The 18,349-nt window shown below is 45.3% G+C and overlaps 1 protein-coding gene across 1 annotated transcript in view; it reads left to right on the forward strand.

Annotated features, from left to right (window-relative positions):
- The window catches only part of CELSR2 (cadherin EGF LAG seven-pass G-type receptor 2), a 132,388-nt gene that overhangs the window by 89,249 nt on the left and 24,790 nt on the right, over window positions 1–18,349 (forward strand). The window contains exons 7-17 of the mRNA XM_015412082.1: window positions 4,698–4,855; window positions 7,020–7,183; window positions 7,326–7,451; window positions 8,664–8,830; window positions 9,122–9,307; window positions 10,130–10,243; window positions 11,718–11,892; window positions 15,014–15,155; window positions 16,008–16,128; window positions 17,193–17,376; window positions 17,963–18,064. Of these exons, the coding sequence (XP_015267568.1) occupies window positions 4,698–4,855; window positions 7,020–7,183; window positions 7,326–7,451; window positions 8,664–8,830; window positions 9,122–9,307; window positions 10,130–10,243; window positions 11,718–11,892; window positions 15,014–15,155; window positions 16,008–16,128; window positions 17,193–17,376; window positions 17,963–18,064 (1,639 nt within the window). The remainder of the gene's footprint in view (window positions 1–4,697; window positions 4,856–7,019; window positions 7,184–7,325; window positions 7,452–8,663; window positions 8,831–9,121; window positions 9,308–10,129; window positions 10,244–11,717; window positions 11,893–15,013; window positions 15,156–16,007; window positions 16,129–17,192; window positions 17,377–17,962; window positions 18,065–18,349) is intronic.

Here is an 18,349-nt window from a genome sequence, read left to right on the forward strand (position 1 = left end):
GCTTCTGTTAGGTCCCTACCGTTTTTGTCCTTTATCTTGGCCAGCTTTTCCCCTTGATTTTTCAGTTTTCTTAAAGAGATCTCTAGTCCTTCCCATTCTGTTGTTTTCCTCTATTACTTTGTATTGTTCATTCTGGAAAGGCTACTTATCTCTCCTTGCTGTTCTCTGGAAATCTGCATTCAGTTGGGTAAATCTTTCCTTTTCACCTTTGCCTTTCGCTTTCCTTCTTTCCTCTGCTATTTGTAAAGTCTCATCAGACAACCACTTTGCTTTCTTGCATTTCTTTTTCTTTGGGATGGTGCCGATTGCTGCCTCCTGTACGATGTCACAAACCTCCATCCATAGTTCTTCAGGCACTCTGTCTATCCAATATACTCCCTTAAACCTATTCTTCACCTCCACTGTATACTCATAAGGAATGTGATCTAGGTCAAACCTGAGTGGCCTAGGGGTTTTCCCAACGTTCTTCAGTTTAAGCCTGAATTTTGCAATGAGTAACTCATGATCTGAGCCACAGTCAGTTCCAGGTCTTGTTTTTACTTACTGTATAGTGCTTCTCCATCTTTGACTGCAAATGATATAATCAATCTGATTTCGGTGTTGCCCATCTGGTGATGTCCATATGTAGAGTCGCCTCGTAGGTTGTTGGAAGAGGGTGTTCGCTATGACCAGCGTGTTCTCTTGACAATACTGTTAGCCTTTGCCCGGCTTCATTTTGTTCTCCAAGGCCAAACTTGTCCGTTATTCCAGTTACCTCTTGACTTCCTGCTTTAGCATTCCAGTCCCGTATGATGATATGGACATCTTTTTTTGGTGTTAGTGCTAGGAGGTGTTGTAGGTCTTCATAGAACCGGTCCACTTCAGCCTCTTCTGCGTCAGTGGTTGGGGCATAGACTTGGATTACTGTGATGTTGAATGGTTTGCCTTGGATTCGGACTGAGATCATTCTGTCGTTTTTGAGATTGTATCCCATTACTGCCTTTCGCACTTTCTTGTTGACTATAAAGGCCACACCATTTTTTCTATGGAATTCTTGGGCACAGCTTGGACTAATATTTTATATTATTGTCATTACATCTGTAACCAGTAGGCATTCATAGCTATTTTCTCTGTCTGTGCTCTTGCTCAATCTCTATAGGAATAAAGTCTTTCCCTGTTTAAGAAAGCAGGATACAATTCAGCTCTTCCTCACAAGCACCTTAGATCACTTGCTCACACTTAGACATGTTAAACCAGGGCTCTTTTTGTAGAAAAAGCCCAGCAGGAACTCATTAGCATAATAGGCCACACCCAACACCAGAAACTCATTAGCATATTAGGCCACACCCCTACCAGCACAGCTCATTAGCACATTAGGACGCACCCCCACATTACCAGTGTGGTCCTCCAGCCACACCCACCTTTTGCTTGTTATTCTGTTTACCTTGTTTGTTGTCCCAGGGCTTTTTTTGTAGCAGGAACTCCTTTGCATGTTAGGCCACACACCCCTAATGTAGCCAATCCTAATGAGTTTCTGCTGTTGGGTGTGGCCTATTATGCTAATGAGTTCCTGCTGGGTGTGGCCAACTTGGGAGCCAGCCGGAACTCCGTTCCTGTGTGTTCCTGCCCAAAAATAGCCCTATGTTAAACATGCATTCACAGGAGAAGGGTGGGATAGCTGGGAAACTCTGTCCTTTTTGCTTGCTCTGAGGCAGCCTTTGCCAGGGTTCCCCAAGACACTGCTATTGTGGGAGGCTGGATTTTAACTTGGGGTGGTGGCACAGCAAAGAGGAACATGCTTTACATGCCCACAAGCATGCAATACTCAGGTAAGAACCCATAGACCCAGGGTGGGTTTATGATAATGGCCACCCCCCTTCTTGTAGGGATTCAAGGCAAGGGGCATTCAGAAGTGGTTGCCGCTGCATAGCAACTCTAGACTTCCTTGGTGGGCTCCCCATCCAAGTATCAACCAGGGCTGATCCTGCTTAGCTTCCAAGATCTGCTGAGACTGGAGTAGCCTGGGCCGTCCAGGGCAGGGCAGGTATCAGCCAGGTTTTTTTATACGCTCATCCTTTCTCCAGATCACCAGTTCCTTGATCAACCTTCCCCCAGCCACTCAGGCTGGTTTAACACCTGGCAGGAAAAAAGACAGGTGCCTGTATTATGCTTGTCCTTTCCCCCCTTACCTAAGCTAAAAGCAATAGGGAAGGGGAGTCAGGAGCTTGTTTTAGTTGTGGAGATAGGAGAGGGAAGGGGAGAAGAGTTAAAAATCCTCTGTCCCCAGAGCTACAGTGTGCCTGCTTTTTGTGGCTGTATTCCAGGAATCCCCAAAGACGCTCATTGTTTGACCCTTAGAGCTGCTTTTATATGTTTCTAGACAACAACTTTTTTAAAATTAATATGGTGCTTGGAAGTGCATGAATTTCAAGTTTTATTCAAAAGTGGGGCTTTAGTCCTTTCTAGAGTTGCCAACAGGTCAGGAGAAAAATATCATATTGCTTTATCAAAAGACCTCTATTAGCTTAATGTGTGGAAATGAGCAGCTGACGCGTTTCACCCTCTATAACAGCCCTCTGTAGGGACAGGACATTTTTTCCCTCCAGGCAGTTAGCAACCCTACTCCTTTCCTGATCACTCTCACAGGCATTTTTCAGGCAGAAGCTGCAATTTATATATACATTATGCCATTCATAAACAATCCTTTATATTTTGTATTTGGGAATAAGTTTCCAAATACAGAATGTATCGTGGAAAACATTCCAGCTCTGGGGAGTTTCCCTAGATGATCCCAGTGCTAGAGGGGCGTGGGAGGGCTATGTACTGAGCATTGTGCTAAGTTATCTCCCCCACCGCCACCCATTTTGTTTTCAGTATTCTGAGAGAAGGAGTGGCTCAGAGGCTGAGGGAAGATTTGGGCTGCCTGCCAGTCCTCCTGGGTGCTGTGCTGTGACCTGTTGCCATGACCACGCCCTCCCCTCCTTCCCCCCCAGCTGCATTTCTCTCCTTTTGTCTGGAACTGCCCTGTTTCCTAGCCATGGCCTTTGAATTTCTCATCAAATTCTATAGTCCAATCTTGCACACAAAAGCGGTCACCGATGACTTGTGTGCTTCTCCTGCCAGGCGTGGGGGCCTGAAGCTGAGCACTAGGCCAGTGGGCAAATACAATATGAGGAGTGACAGCTCTGTACAAAAGCTCAGGTCGTGTCATTTACAGTCCAAAGTGACATGTTATGGTGACACAGTGCAGGTTTTCAGTGGGATTCCCTTGCCAAAGTGACTTCAGAATCTCTTGTTTCTCTGACTGCATTGGGTGTAGTCCCCTCCCTCCCTTTCTCTCTCCCTCCATCCCTGATGTATGTGTGATGATGAGAAATACTTTAGGAGCAAGATTTATTGACCTGCTAAAATTTTAGAAAGACAAGCACACATTTGATGTAACCAAATGTAAAGGTCCTTAAAAGCACAATCGTGAAGGATCAGGCTGTTATATCTTACTGTCTGTTCTTGTAATTGCCACTAAATTATAATTAGACCCTGAATTTACTCAGCAATGGCTTATTATCTGATGCCAAAGAGGCTGTCCTCTTTGTGATATTAATGTCTCTTTCTCCTTTTTTTGGTTAGCCTCATAAAGTACAGTCTTTTAAAACAAAACAATTAATGTTATAGAAACGTTACCATCCCATCCATGTAAGCCAAGTGGAGGGAAATTGATTATAGGACTTTTTGTACCTTGTGAAATGGACAGATGCGGCAGCAGCAAGAAAATCAAAGGAGGAAACAAAAGTTGACCTGGCTGGCCAAGGATACAATATGTACATCTCATAAATGATGCTACACAGGGACTGCAGGGCAAAAATGGTTGAATGAAAACCCACTGCCATAGCTACTGCCTAAGATACAAAACCCGCTGCCTCCTGTTGTGCCTACAGAATGCTTTTGTTACAGGCATCCAAGGCTCTAAATGTGTTATGTGCACCTGCCAGTTTGTTGGTGCAGAATTTGGCATTATGAAATTTTCAAGATATATATATAAAAAGAGGCTTAACATTCTTACCACGTTGAGATTGACTGCAAACAGGTGGGTAGTACCTGCTGATGGATCAATAGAAGACGCTACAATAGATCTTTTTGTAAATCAAATTATTTAGTTACCTCCAACAGAGCACACACCACGCTTGTTCTCTTTTACAGTAGACTCATTAATCTACACTAGCCCCTGGCTCTGTCCTTACAATTGCTCATGCATATTCGAATCACCGCTTCACACATCAACTTATTTTGAAACAAGGGAATTCTAGTCTTTTTAACCATCCTGCTTATTAAGTGCTCAGCATCCCAAATGTGTGGGGTACTTTGGAAGTACTCTGGCCCTGGTGCTCAGCAACTTGAAGTCCTGGAACAAGTGCCGCTATGCTCTTCCAGAACACCCAGCTGGTGTGCAGCATGTTCTTTCCTTGGAGGCAGGGCCATGCACTGCCATCAGCATCCAGCTTCTGTTCCCTGCCAGCTCCTTTGTGGCTGTCCAAGAATTCAGACTAAACGCACATCTCTCTTTTGAGCCATCTTGGCTCAAGGGAAGCTGGGAGAGAGGTTTTGCCTGCTGTGCTAGCTTAGACAACATCCTGCTCTTCTCCGTTGGTGGTTGCATAGTCGGGTCTATATAATTGTCTGCCTTGTACCTTCTGCAACAGGAATCTGCTTTTTATCCACAGGCTATCATGGGCAAATCTGGAGTTCCACAGGGGCCCTCTGACCAGAAGGTGGCTGTGGTGACAGTGGATGACTGTGACACTTCAGTGGCCTTGAAGTTTGGGTCCATCCTGGGAAACTATTCCTGCTCAGCCCAAGGGACCCAGTCGGGCACTAAGAAGTAAGAAGTTCATGTACATGATAAGTATACTGTTATAAAACGAACAATTAATAGACCTAACTAAAGGCAGACTGTCTCCACAGTGATTACTGTTTGCCAGTAAAATGCCTGCCGGGAGGACAGATTGTGAAATAGTGCCTGTCTGTGTTGGTTTTCCAGGTCACCTTCACCTTACAGGGGCCAATAATAGGAAGTGGAGTTATCCCTTTACCCTATCACACTTGTGAGAGACCCTGCAAGGTGCATAGGGAGTGGGTCTCTGCGTGTTCCCATTTATGCAGATGGGAAGTTAGTTATTTGCTCAAGATTGCCCCAATAAGTCCATGGCTGAAGTGGCATTTGAACTCTGATCTCTTGAGTCAGTTAACATTCTGGATAATGCAGTTTTTCACTGCTGAGCTCTTCAGTCTTCCCCAGCTACCCTCTGCTACAGCAGCTTTAGACTCACACAAATAGACTGCTAAATCTTCAGGGCCCAAGCATAATTTCATTGGGACGAATACAAACTAGTAACATGGGCCAACACACATATAATTCCATCGTGTATGTGTGACGTCATGATCCATGAAGGCGACGTTGTTACTCTTTTTCAGAAATGATATGAATAGATTGTATAATAGAAGTAAAATGTCTGTACTTCCTGCCTTCCATGTTTGGGCTCTATACATCTCAATTCTCTACTCCCCATCTGGTTTCTCACAATGCAATCCTAAACAGAGTTACACACTTCTGAGTCCACTGAAGCCAGTAGGTATAGAAGGGTATAACTGTGGTTTAGGATTGCATTGCCAGTGATAGACACCTGCAGGTACTATTATTTATTTATTTATGTATTTATTTATTTATTTATTACTACTAGAACAGTCATAGACCAGATAAAAAATAGGATACAATACAATATAAATCTGCCATAAATATACTATTAAAATGTACATACAGTTTATAATTAAACTGATCCAACAATAATATATATTAATAAAATTATAAATGTACATACAGTTTATAATTAAACTGATCCAATGATATTAATAAAATTATATACATATGGTCATTAATATATTGGCTCCTCAAAATCAGAAAACGAAGCTCCTGTTTAAACTATTCTCCTGTTTAATCACCTGGGCACAGAACCTAGCTGTCACTCTAGTGACTGCTGGTATTTCATCAAGCAGTAATTTCTTCAAGGCTATCTTATCTGATATAGGCATGGACTGTTCCAGAATAGGGAGGATTGTCTTGTCCATGACTTTCTTATAAAAGGGACAGCGAATAAAAATATGTTCCAATGTTTCCACCTCACGGAGGGAGCATGCACATGGGATCTTCTGATGTCTCCCTTCTGTTACCATAGATGGCAATACATCGCATCTAGCAAGGGTAAAAGCCCTCCTATGACGGGGATATTCTACATTTTTTAGATATTGGGTCATATTTATAGTATATCTGTTTCTCAGAAATCATAAAATGTGTTTTTTTTATTAGATCTAGCTGGCGTTCAATGTCACGGACCCTTTGCTTAATTAAAGATCTTGCAATATTGATATCTTGGGTCAACAGTGTGTCAAGAGAGAAGCCTATATACTTTAAGTTACCCTCTGTTAGACGTATCCATTTCTGTTGATGCCAATCTTGGTTTATTAAAGGGAGTAGGCCTTTTGTGTTTTGGTTTATGCTAAGCTAAAAAAAAGCTGAGGCCACAAAAATTCTTGCCGAAATTTTTATTTGTCCAGTTTCCAGTCGCAGTAAAGAATTGGAAACATTGAGTGGAATTTGTAAAATAGATCGAAGGAATTTAGTTTGAATTTTCGCTAGTAGATATAAACTGTTAGCTGGGATACCTAGGTAGATACCATAAATGAGCTGATTGACAGCTTTGGCTTGAAAAAGTTTCAGGGCTGCCGGTCACGTAAGAACAGCCTTTGGCTCGAAAGAATCTTAAAAATGCATTGGATGATCTCTCAGCTTGATCTGCCCTCAGATTACAGTGAGTTGTCATGGAACCATTCTCCTGAAATACGACCCCACCTGCAGGTATTCATAGCTCTGCTGATGTCTATTAGAACATTGTTATATAATCCACAGTTTCAGTCCCATCAAACAGTAGCCCTTGATCAACCTTCTCCTGATTATTGTCTTCTGAGTAAATCCCATTTTGCCTTCCCAGGTCCCTGGATCTGACAGGTCCATTGTTGTTAGGTGGCGTTCCTGACCTGCCCGAGAGTTTCCCTGTACGAAACCAGCACTTTGTAGGCTGTATACGGGACTTCCTGATTGATAATCGAGAGGTGGACATGGCTGACTTCATTGCCAACAATGGGACTGTGCCTGGTATGGGGTGTTTTAAGACTTGGGGAAGAAGGTTGGGTGCAGAAATTGGAATGCTCCCCAGATTAACACACACACCCCATTTCAATGGGGAAGCCACCTCTGCCATTATCCATTCACATACCATCTTGCATTCTCCTTCTAGGCTGTTCAGCAAAGAAGAATGTTTGTGACAGCAACACCTGCCATAATGGTGGCACATGTGTCAACCAGTGGAACACCTTCAGCTGCGAGTGTCCTCTGGGTTTTGGAGGCAAGAACTGCAAGCAAGGTAAAGAATGGAGGCCACAGGAGACAGGATTGGTGATGATCATGGTATTTGTGCTGTTTGAACAGTAGTCACCCACAGGGGAGAGTTTTTGCTGGTTCTTTCTCCTGAGCTAACTATATCAAGGTGTCAACAGATCAACAGAAAGTCTCTCACTGGTTCCAGTCCCTAGGGGAAATGTGCCCATGCCTTTGGGAAGTGTGAGATGCCCAATACTGTATGTCAGATAGGAGGCATTTCTGTCATGGTTAGAGGATAGAAAATGAAACCCCACTGCTAAAAACATAAGAGAGGAGGACAATGCCTCCACACAATTTGGGCACAGGGTTGTAGTTTAAACAGCTTGTGAGAATGCGAGGTAGCTCACATCCTCCTGCTAAGAGATGGGAACGCAAGTAAACAGGAGCTGTTTACCCAGCTGCAAGGAATACAGTACTCTCCAGTGCCATTATATTGTGTCGTGTAAGGTAGTGTTCAGTCACCCGGTACAAGCAGGCAAAGACTAAGGAATTTTGAAAGAACCAGCTGCTATGCCCTTCTTTAGGGAAATGGCTCCCAGGCTTGGTCTTGGTCTAAAGAAGTGCATGAGGTGATGGTTCAGAACTTCCCTTAACCTGGAGCTTCCCCTTCCCTTCTTCAACATTTTGTTCCCTGCTGTTCCAAACACCCACTACTGGAAGGGTCAAAAGAAGCCTAAGAGCCTTCTCATCAGATGCTGGTCAAGCTCTAAAATAAAGGCTGAACAAATCACCCTGCTCTATTCTTTATTCCCAGAGGATTGCTAGTGGGCAGCATTCCTGACTTCAAGCTTCTGTGCTGCAGCCATTAGTTCTATCGCAGTTTAAGATGTGCTTGCTTGGAATCTCTAGTCCCTGCAAACCAAGTGAGTCTCTCAACCAGTGTGGACACCAGTCCTGGGCCCATTTGCATGGCAAGCAAATGAGTAACTGGCTGCTGCTATAAGATACTGATGCTTAGTTTGTCCTAGACCTCACCATACATGTGTTCTCTGTGAATTTCTGCTTTATAGAAATAGACCTCGGGGAACACCGGCAGTATGTGATCATTGTGCTGTGACCGTTTCTCAAGGTGTGCCTGGGAATCCCTGGGTTGTACTCTTGCAGGTCCATATTGTGATAGACTATATGGCAGCACTTCTGTGCAGTACTTGGTGTCTGCTGATCCATGTTTGTTTGTTTTTTCATTTCCATGAAGAAATGGCTAGTCCCCAGCGCTTCTTGGGCAACAGCATGGTGATCTGGAGTAACTTGGCATTAGTGGTTACACTTCCATGGCATATTGGACTCATGTTCCGTACAAGGCAGGGCAACGGTGTCCTTCTACATGCTACAGCTGGGCAGCATTCTACCATCACCCTGCTGGTAAGTGCCAAGGCTGGGACAAAATTCCATTGTCACTCCATAGATTAGTGGACTAGAGAAGACATTGTTGATCTACAAGCAAAGAGGTGCAGCTGTTGGAGGGGATCTGGGTCACAAATGCTCTGCTTCATCCCAGTAGGTATCAGAAACCTTGTGGCAGACTAGAGGCTGCTCAGTTGGCGTTCTATTCTCAAGCTCATGTCTCTGGGCATGGATGATGCTCCTGGGGAGAAGGGGGAGACTTCACACAGGGCTGGGCTTATGCTGTTCTTGCCTGTCTCTCTCTCACAGTTAAACGAAGGGAATGTGCTGATGGCTGTGTACCGTGCCAACAGCCAGGTCTCAGCACTGCGGCTGCACCAGGTGAAAGTGAATGACGGTGACTGGCACCACCTGCAGTTGGAGCTGCACAACAGCAGGGACAGCCCAGAGGCACAATGCCTAGCCATCATGGCCTTTGACTACGGCGTACATCAGGTATGGTGGGCCCCAGGACTCTGCCAATCGTAACGTGCTGTGACTCTTAGCTTAGAAGTCATCTGCTACTTATACACAGAAGGAAAGAGAGGAGAGTTTAGGGAATAAAAATGAGATTAAAAATATGTTGTTTGAAGCTTATTTTATTTGTTGACAAACTTATAGAAATATCATTCCAATTAAAAAAATTAATGACCACAGAACAGTACTGAGACCTATGGGAAGATGAAAGTGTTTGCCTGCGTTCTAGTGCACTTTGTTATACAGGGGTCCCTTTCCTGTAGGCTTCTCTGCTGCCCTCTGCCGCCCCTCATCTGCTGCTTAGTTCCAATTTAGCTCACCTTCCCTGTCTCCACAGTTCCCCTGGTGACCCACAGGCTCCATCTCTGTCCCTCTACAAACAGGGGTCCCCAACATGGTGCCTGTGGGTGCCCTGGGGCCCGCTGACACCTTTCCTGGTGACCACCAAGTGTTCTTAGAAGGTGGGCAGGGCCAGGTGGGGCTTTTGCCTAGCAGGGCTTCTGATTGACTGTTGGAGATTTGATTGGCTGTGCAGATTTTTGAAAATGTTACTTCGGCAGCGGCTGCCAGCACAGCACAAGGATCTTCACCGTGTGTCTGAAGGTAAGCCGCAGAAGTCATTTTGCAGCTGGCTCTGCCTCCTGCAGCTGCCATTTTGTGGCTGCACCCATCACACTGTGTCAGAATTCCAAAGGTGTCCCCAGGCAAAAAAAAGGTTGGCGAACCTGGCACTACAGGAATGTTGTGGGTTCATCAGGGGAATTGGGGAAGGTGCTGCCAAGTGTTTTGCTTGCCCTCCAGGTGGTGGCCAACATCAGCAGTGAGCTGCATGGACTGAAAGTGCGGACCCTGAGTATTGGCGGCATGCTGGGGGATGAGAAGGAGGTGCAGCAAGGCTTCCGTGGCTGCATGCAGGTAAAGTGTGGGCAAAGAGGAGACCCCCTTCTGGGCTGGGGTTGTGCTAGACCATGATGGGTGAGGTGCAAATGTTTGTCACCAGAGCCTTCTACCTAGTAATGACTAATTCCCCCCCCCCTCCAGTCAGTTGTCAGCTCCTGCAGGAACAGGACAGCCATGAAGTTTTTTCTAGAGATGACCCCTAACCACTGGGGGCATCAGGGGGAGGCAGCCCAGGAAGCACTGCCAGAGACACTTCTGGCTGCTGCAGCAAGGAAGGGGCAGGGTTAGAATTGGGCTAGGCGGAGTGGCATGGCCTGCATCCGACAGGGCAGGAAACCTTGGAGGGGGCTGGCCCCAGTAGGACAGCTGTTGGTTTTATACTCCCCTTGGTAGTGGAGGTGGCAGCCCTTGTGAGAAGGATATAGGGTGATCACAGGGCTTGTGCAGGATGCATAAGGGGCTAGGGGAGGCCTTGCTGAGGAGGAAGTGCATGGACCCTTTCCCTAGTGCAAGGGACAGGCTACGCAGGACTGGGGTAGGAGTAGGGTCCTGGATACTCCTCCCCTCTCCATCTGAGGCTTCGGGAAGGAGTGCAGCATCACTGCGGACTCAGCCAGGAGGTGACGGGGCTCAACAACTTTACCCTCCCCCCAAGCACACACTTCAGCAGGCTGACCCCCGTTTCAGTCTCTTCTACCTTGGGGGTGGACTTCCATCCCCGCCACCTGACTATTCCTTGCCCCTCACAATGGAACAGCCCTGCGCAGTGACCAGTTGTGAATTGGGCAGCCCACCCTGTGACAGTGACATATTTTTCAGGGTCAAGCAGTCTAGGTGCCCATTCTCGTAAGTTATGTAGATTCTTGAACAAAATGCATACCTGTTGTAAGGCCTCTGGGGAACTGTCAAGTGATGTTTGGATGTATACGCAAATATGAAACTCTCCTTGTATTCCTGTACTGGAAACCTGCAGCCATGACAACCATCATCTGACTGTGTCCGTACTGGACATTTGTCACTATCCCATTCAGGAGGAAAGAAGGTGTTCTAGATGGTTCCTGTATAATTTGGGGCAGCAAGGGTGCTACACAACCCCACAAAAGCACCAAGTTTGATTGATTCCAAGTTGCTTCCACCATTTTGGTTTCCACCTTCTACCTTTCAAGCAGGTGGATGTGGTTTGGGGGGAGGGTGTTTGGCAAACCAGATACACATTGGAGCAAAATGGTTATGTATTGTCCCTGTGCAAGTCTCCCAGTACAAAGCCTGACCTTCCTCAGTCTAAGCTTATTTATTGGAGGCAACATAGCCCCATCTAGTGGATGCAGCTCTCATGTGGCTTTATTTGTCGATTGGGAAATGGACTATCTTTAGATCCTGAACAGTCTGCAAATTTGGTGCAGGGGCCATAGCTAGGAAATTCACAACAGTCTGCCCTTCTAAAAGTAGGAGCTGCAGCCTGACTTCTCCTTGTCTTCTTTATTCCTAGGGTGTACGAATGGGTGAGACATCAGCCAGTGCTGTGTCCCTGAATGTGAACCAGGCAGAAAAGGTGAACGTGGAGCATGGCTGCAGCATCCCTGACCCCTGTGACTCTAACCCATGCCCTGTAAATAGCTACTGCAATGATGACTGGGACAGTTACTCCTGCAGCTGTGACCCAGGTCAGTGAAGTTAGACAAATTCCATGTGATATCCTCCCTAGCCATGCTTTATGGTATACAAGATGTGTGGTATACAAGATGTGCCACCTTTGGACTCCTCTGTGCAGGTCTGGTAGCCTACAATCATGGGTAGCTGATACAGTCAAGAAAGGGGTCCCAGATATGATACTGTATCATGATGTTTGTTTAATATGATGGGATAATGTTTTGGCTCATCTGTTATGAGGATGATACCATGTTTGGTTACTTCTTTTATTGTCCTGTATTACTATTATAGCCATTTCTGTTCTTAGCTTTTTTTCTTCTGTACATTACTTGCATCTAAAAAATGTTGGTATGTGTGTGGCCCAATAGCTTAAATAATGACTAATGAAATCACAAACAAATCTGTAGTCAAAGCACACTAAATAAATGCGACAATAATTATCTAGAAAACAAAGTCAATAATAATGCCAAACTCATATATATATTACTGTAGAATCAAAATCATTTCTGATTTGCAAGAGATATGGAACTGTGCTTAACTGGAATATTTTGATCGGAACCTCACTTATACGTATATATTCATTGTATGTTAATGAAGACTTACCTGATTTACCTGATGAAGGAATAGGTCTGAGACGCTGATTATATTATCCAGAACGGTGTAGTTTCCACTTGAAACAGATCTTACTTACCACAAGCCACAATATATCGATGTTTGGACTTCAATTCAAGGACATGTGATATTTATATAAACAAAAAAAGAATTTCTTTGTGTGCTTGTTCTATTTATGAAGGAAGTCTGCTGCCTCTGAGATATGCTGTGACTTATTGTGGGTTTGAGTTTGTTACCACCCACTTTTGGATAATTGTTCTTTATTATTATTTGATTCTACGCTAATATATATATGAGTTTGGCATTATTATTGACTTTGCTTTCTAGATAACTATTGTTGCATTTATTTAGCATGCGTTGACTACAGATTTGTTTGTGACTTCACTGGTTCTTTTTCTGTAGCCTCCCTCCTTCTTACTTAAATAATGACTAAGCATGCAACAAATCTAAATGAGAAAAAAGTAGGCTTCAAATATACCCTCAGTGCTGTTATCTCTGCACTGTTCTCTTGAAACAGCAATGAATAGTTAAAAACAATTCTTGAGTGTTTCAGGCAAAACCCCTTGCTGGTTAGCTTGGGTCATTTACAGGTCATAAAACCTTTGTAAGGAATTGTGAACTACATTCACCAGAGATAATTATCCTGCTATTATTTACATAATCGGTTATTATTTATGTGATGAAAAGGAAGTTGGATCCCCTAATTTCCTGGATAATGCTTCCATCCTTGATTCCTTCCAGTCTGGCTTCCGCTCTGGTCATGGGATGGAGACGGCTCTGGTCGCCCTTACAGATGACCTCTGTAGACAAATAAATCAGGGCAGATCACCACTGCTGTTGCTATTAGATCTAATGGCAGCATTCAATATGGTCGACTATGATCTATTGACCCACCACCTCGCTGACGTAGGAGTTCAGGGGACTACCTTGAACTGGTTTTCCTCCTTTCTCCATGGTTGGGGACAGAGGGTGGCGCTCGGCGAGAGGGTCTCTCCATGATACCCACTGGAATGTGGGGTGTCGCAGGGGGCGATCCTCTCGCCAATGTTATTTAACATCTATATGCCCCCCCCCCCCGCCCAGTTAGTCCAGAGCTATGGGCTGGGTTGTCATCATTATGCTGATGACACCCAGCTCTATCAATGGACCACCATCCGTCTTTTGTTCCTGCAAACTTGGCTGAGGCTTTGGATGCTGTGGCTGGATGGTCCTGTACCTGGGTCGAGGAGGCATGGATGTGGGTGCCAGGCTCCCCACACTGGAAGGGGCGCCTTTGGTACCGGCCCAGACAGTGAGGAGTCTGGGAGTGACACTGGATGCCTCTCTTTCTATTGAGGCCCAGGTTGCTGCAGTCGCCAGATCTGCATTTTTCCATCTCAGGCAGATCAGGTTACTGAAGCCCTATCTTTCCTCCCAAGACCTAGCTATGATGACCCATGCAATGGTCACTTCCAGACTTGATTACTGCAACTCGCTCTACACAGGCTTACCCTTGAGGCTGACCGGGAAATTACAACTGGTACAGAATGTGATGGCATGCCTGCTGACGTCGACGCCTATGTGGGCTCACGTTAGGCGTGTGCTCCACCAACTGCATTGGTTGCCAGTTGAGTACCAGATTTGCTTCAAGGTGCTGGTTCTGACCATCAAAGCTTTATACAGCCTGAGACCAACATATCTAAGGGACCGCCTCTTCCCATATATGCCTTGAAGAGCATTATACTCTAAAGGTCAACACGTCCTGGTGGTCCCTGGCCCGAGGGACATCCGTCTTGCCTTGAACCAGGGCTCCAGGGCTTTCTCTGTCCTGGCCCCAGCCTGGTGGAACATGCTCCCTATTGAGACCAGGGCCCTGCGGGATCTTCTTCAGTTCCACAGGGCCTGCAAGACGGAGCTGTTCCGCCAGGCCTTTGGTTGAGTATAGGTGTCCCACATATGGCCTCCCTGAGGTTGCTGTCACCCGCCCACCCACTGACTACTGACAACTGGCCTTGAATTTACTACACCATCGGGCCAGAATTTTTATAGCCAACTGACATTTGTTTTAAGCTTTACCTATTTATATTGTTTATATTGTGTTTTAAATTGCAATTGTATTTATTATAATGATGTTACCTACCCTGAGCCCGTCCGCGGGATGGGTGGGATATAAATACAAACAATAAATAAATAAATACATTTGCTGCGGTTGTTGTCCTTCAGTTCATTTCAATTTCTGATTTGGCCCTTGAATTGAATTGATCCTTGATCATATAAACAGGCCTTTTGATAGTCCAGATGTAGGACTGGATAATCCCTATGTAGGACTGGAGTTCCATTCTGCTTTCTCTGTGCGCAGCCAGTCCTCTCATTTGCAGTTGTTGCTCTCTGTTGCAGTGTGAAGGATGGCTCTCTCACAGGCTTCTGTGCCCATCTAGAGACTTTTGCTTACAGGGGCGTCACTCATTTTTAGGCTGGAGTTTTCCACCAGAATTACATAGTGGAGATGACATACTACTTGGGGTTCTTCCTATGTTGCTTCAGGTTACTATGGAGACAGTTGTGCCAATGTCTGCTCCCTCAATCCTTGTGAGCATCAAGCTATGTGTGTCCGCAAGCCCAGCTCATCCCATGGCTACACTTGTGAGTGTCCTGACAACTACTTTGGGCCCTACTGCGAGAACAAGTGAGTTGCCCAGTGCTGCTCTGTAGAAAGGGTGCCTGTGTATATATGCAACTGTGCCTACAGGGGTGTTTCTACCAGTTAGTGTATGTAGAAATGGTTCCTTGAAGAGCTGTGTGCTTATTGCTGAGGGAGAAAGTGAAGGAATTATTGGTAAATCTGACTGTGTCTGAGAGTCCTGGTAGTAAGCAGTTATAGGGGACGTGGCAGGGACAGGGATGAGAAGGACTCATGTTTCTAAATCAATATTTGTCCATGTGCAAGTGAGAGCAAGAAATCAAGGCAAGGGAATGTAAATGTGCAAGGAAATATATCAGTTCCCTCAAGTATGGGAGGGAACAGTAAATTCATTATAGGTTCATGGGATATGATTGCAGTGTGCATATGCACATAGGCTGTGAGTATGGGATGTACACATAGCAAACGTAGTGTGGTTGATGTGTGCATGCTAGGAGGAGAAGCTGCTTTGCTTACTGTGAATGTAGAAAAACAGCCCTCTTACTGTAACAGTCATTATTATAACAACATTTAGTGTGTTGAAATCTTCAAAACCCTGGTACAGTCATAGAATTTTCATGGGTCCTAAGAATCATCATTTTCTTACTGTGGGAGTGGAAGACTGTGTGGAATGATGAGTGGGGAGGTAGCATCACACTTTATCTGTGCTTGATATCAACAATGATTGATATCTGTGCCTCAGGCCACATTGCGTTTTTAAGCATACTGTTATACTAGATCTGCTGCTTTCTTGTTGGCAGTTTCCCCCCTTCCTCCTGAACATTTGCTATTACTCTTTTGACCTGCTGGTGTATCTGCAGTGTGATCATTACAGGCTCTGTGCTCTCCTTCTGGCAGGCTTGCTCAACCCTGCCCTCGGGGGTGGTGGGGGCACCCTATATGTGGACCCTGCAACTGTGATGTTGGCAAAGGCTTTGACCCTGACTGCAACAAAACCACTGGAGAGTGTCACTGCAAGGTGGGCTGTGATTTGTTTGATCGTGGTTGGTGGGGAATAGAGCTCTGGGTTGGAAACTGAAGATCACTACAGAGGGTACAGAACTGTTGATAGGATAAGTCACCAGTGGAGCTGGTGTATGCATCTCTGAGACTCCCCCATGAAACAAGAGTGTGTTTAGAGGTGGAGGATGTCTTAGAGCATCCCTCTGCATATCCTTCTTGAGGAGGAAAAGACCAGTGTGTAAATGAGCATTCTGTAGAGGTATGGTAGGACAATGACTTCTTGTCTCAAAACCATGGCCTTTGCTCTGTGTCCTTTGGTGGTAAGGCCCATGGACTTAATTGGAGACCCAAGTTTCTGAATTCTTTTGAATCTACTTTGATGTTGCATAAGCCTACATGGGTGGTGCATGGAGACCTTGGAGAAGAACCCCCAGTGCTTTGCAGAGGATTATGGAGAATGTTCAGGGGGATGATGCACATTATATGGGACACTGGCTTCAGGTGTTCCTCTGCTTGGAAAGAGTTTGACCTTGAACAAACCCAACACTCTTCTGCTGCTGCACATGGTAGGAGAAAAGCAATTGTGGCTGCTTCTTTAAGGGAAGCTTGTCGGCCATTATTACCAGTCTTCTCACTGAGCAACTCTGATAAGCTTCCAAGAAGTTTCAGAAATTGCTAGAACTCAGTTTGCAAACCATGGGATTAAGACACAGGCACCTAGGTTCAGATCCTGATTCTTGAAGCTTACTGGGGGGCTTAAAGCTCTCTGTCAGCCTAGTATAATTCACAAAATTGTTATGAAGATCAAGTTAACTGGAAATGACTATCATAATAATATCTTGGGAGTTTCTTTCCTTGGAGAAAATGTGCATGTTTGGTTGGAGGGGGGAGTTAGTGAGAAATAGCATCTTGGTAAACAGATGCATGGAGTACAAGTAATTTTTAGTAGGCATGTGTTGCAGTTGTAGGTATTGGGAGAGGGATCATGTGTTGGGTTAGCTGAGGGGTTTGCATCCTACAAGCTGCAGGGGGTCTTCAGTGCTACACCTCAGGATTAATGTGCCTTCTACTCTTCTTCAGGAGAACCACTACCAACCAGCAGACAGTGCCATGTGTTTGCTTTGTGACTGCTACCCCACAGGCTCGCTGTCTCGCACTTGTGACTCTGAGACCGGGCAGTGTTCCTGCAAGCCTGGTGTGATTGGGCGCCACTGTGACCACTGTGACAATCCTTTTGCAGAAGTCACCATCAATGGCTGTGAAGGTCAGTGCTGTTGTTAGCTGTGGCTCATAGGGCACAGAGCAGAGTTGAGATTTCATTACCAGGCTGAAGTTAGGCACAATAGGAAGCAATTACAGTAACCCAGGCCTTATAGCAGGGAAGAGGTTTGTTGAGTGAAATCATTGGCTGTTGTCTTGGGACTGAACAAATGATGTTAATAAGGAGGTTGTCCTCCATGAATGTCCTTCCCTTCTTTTGAAGAACTATCCTTTCATCTGGGCAGCACCTAGTTATATGCCAAGAGTGTCAACTGAGTTAGAATGCCATTCATTTCCATGCTAGTATTTTGGCTTAACAAATGCTTTCACAGGACAAAGGGAAGGACAGGTCTGTTGGGACATAATTCGTTCTGGTGTCTTCAGTCCTAGCACTGAGTATTTCCTTTCTAGACAATCTTGCCATTTACTCAGGGCTTCTCATTATCAGTATTTTGCTACATATGCTAGACTAGGCCCAGAAATTTGTGGTAGTATGAAGTCCTGATGGCCTTTCTATCTACTGCCTCTATTGAAGGGGTACACTGAGTTTGCATAACAAACTATTTACAATTCTCACTATTGCTTTGCAGTGAATTATGACAGCTGCCCCCGTGCTATTGAAGCTAATATTTGGTGGCCCCGTACCCGCTTTGGCCTGCCTGCAGCTGCACCATGCCCCAAGGGATCTGTTGGTAATGAAACACATTTCAGACTGCTGTGCATGCATGTTGTGATGCCCCTTGTCCCCTCGCACAAAGTGCCTACCACCCTCTACAACCTCTTCAGGTTATGGTTTATAAGTAGGTCAGAATGTGACACTCACCACCCTTCTTGTCTCTTTTAAAATCAGGACCCTCTCACACTTCAAGTCCTTTCTCTCACTCCCAAAGACATACACTGTCAGGGCAGCCCAGTCCCCTTTATAATCAGCCCTCACTCATAGAGCCATTGGAGTTAGGGCTCAAACACTGTTCCAA

This window comes from Gekko japonicus, unplaced genomic scaffold (assembly GCF_001447785.1).
Source record: "Gekko japonicus isolate JY-2015 unplaced genomic scaffold, Gekko_japonicus_V1.1 scaffold697, whole genome shotgun sequence".
NCBI lineage: Eukaryota > Metazoa > Chordata > Lepidosauria > Squamata > Gekkonidae > Gekko > Gekko japonicus.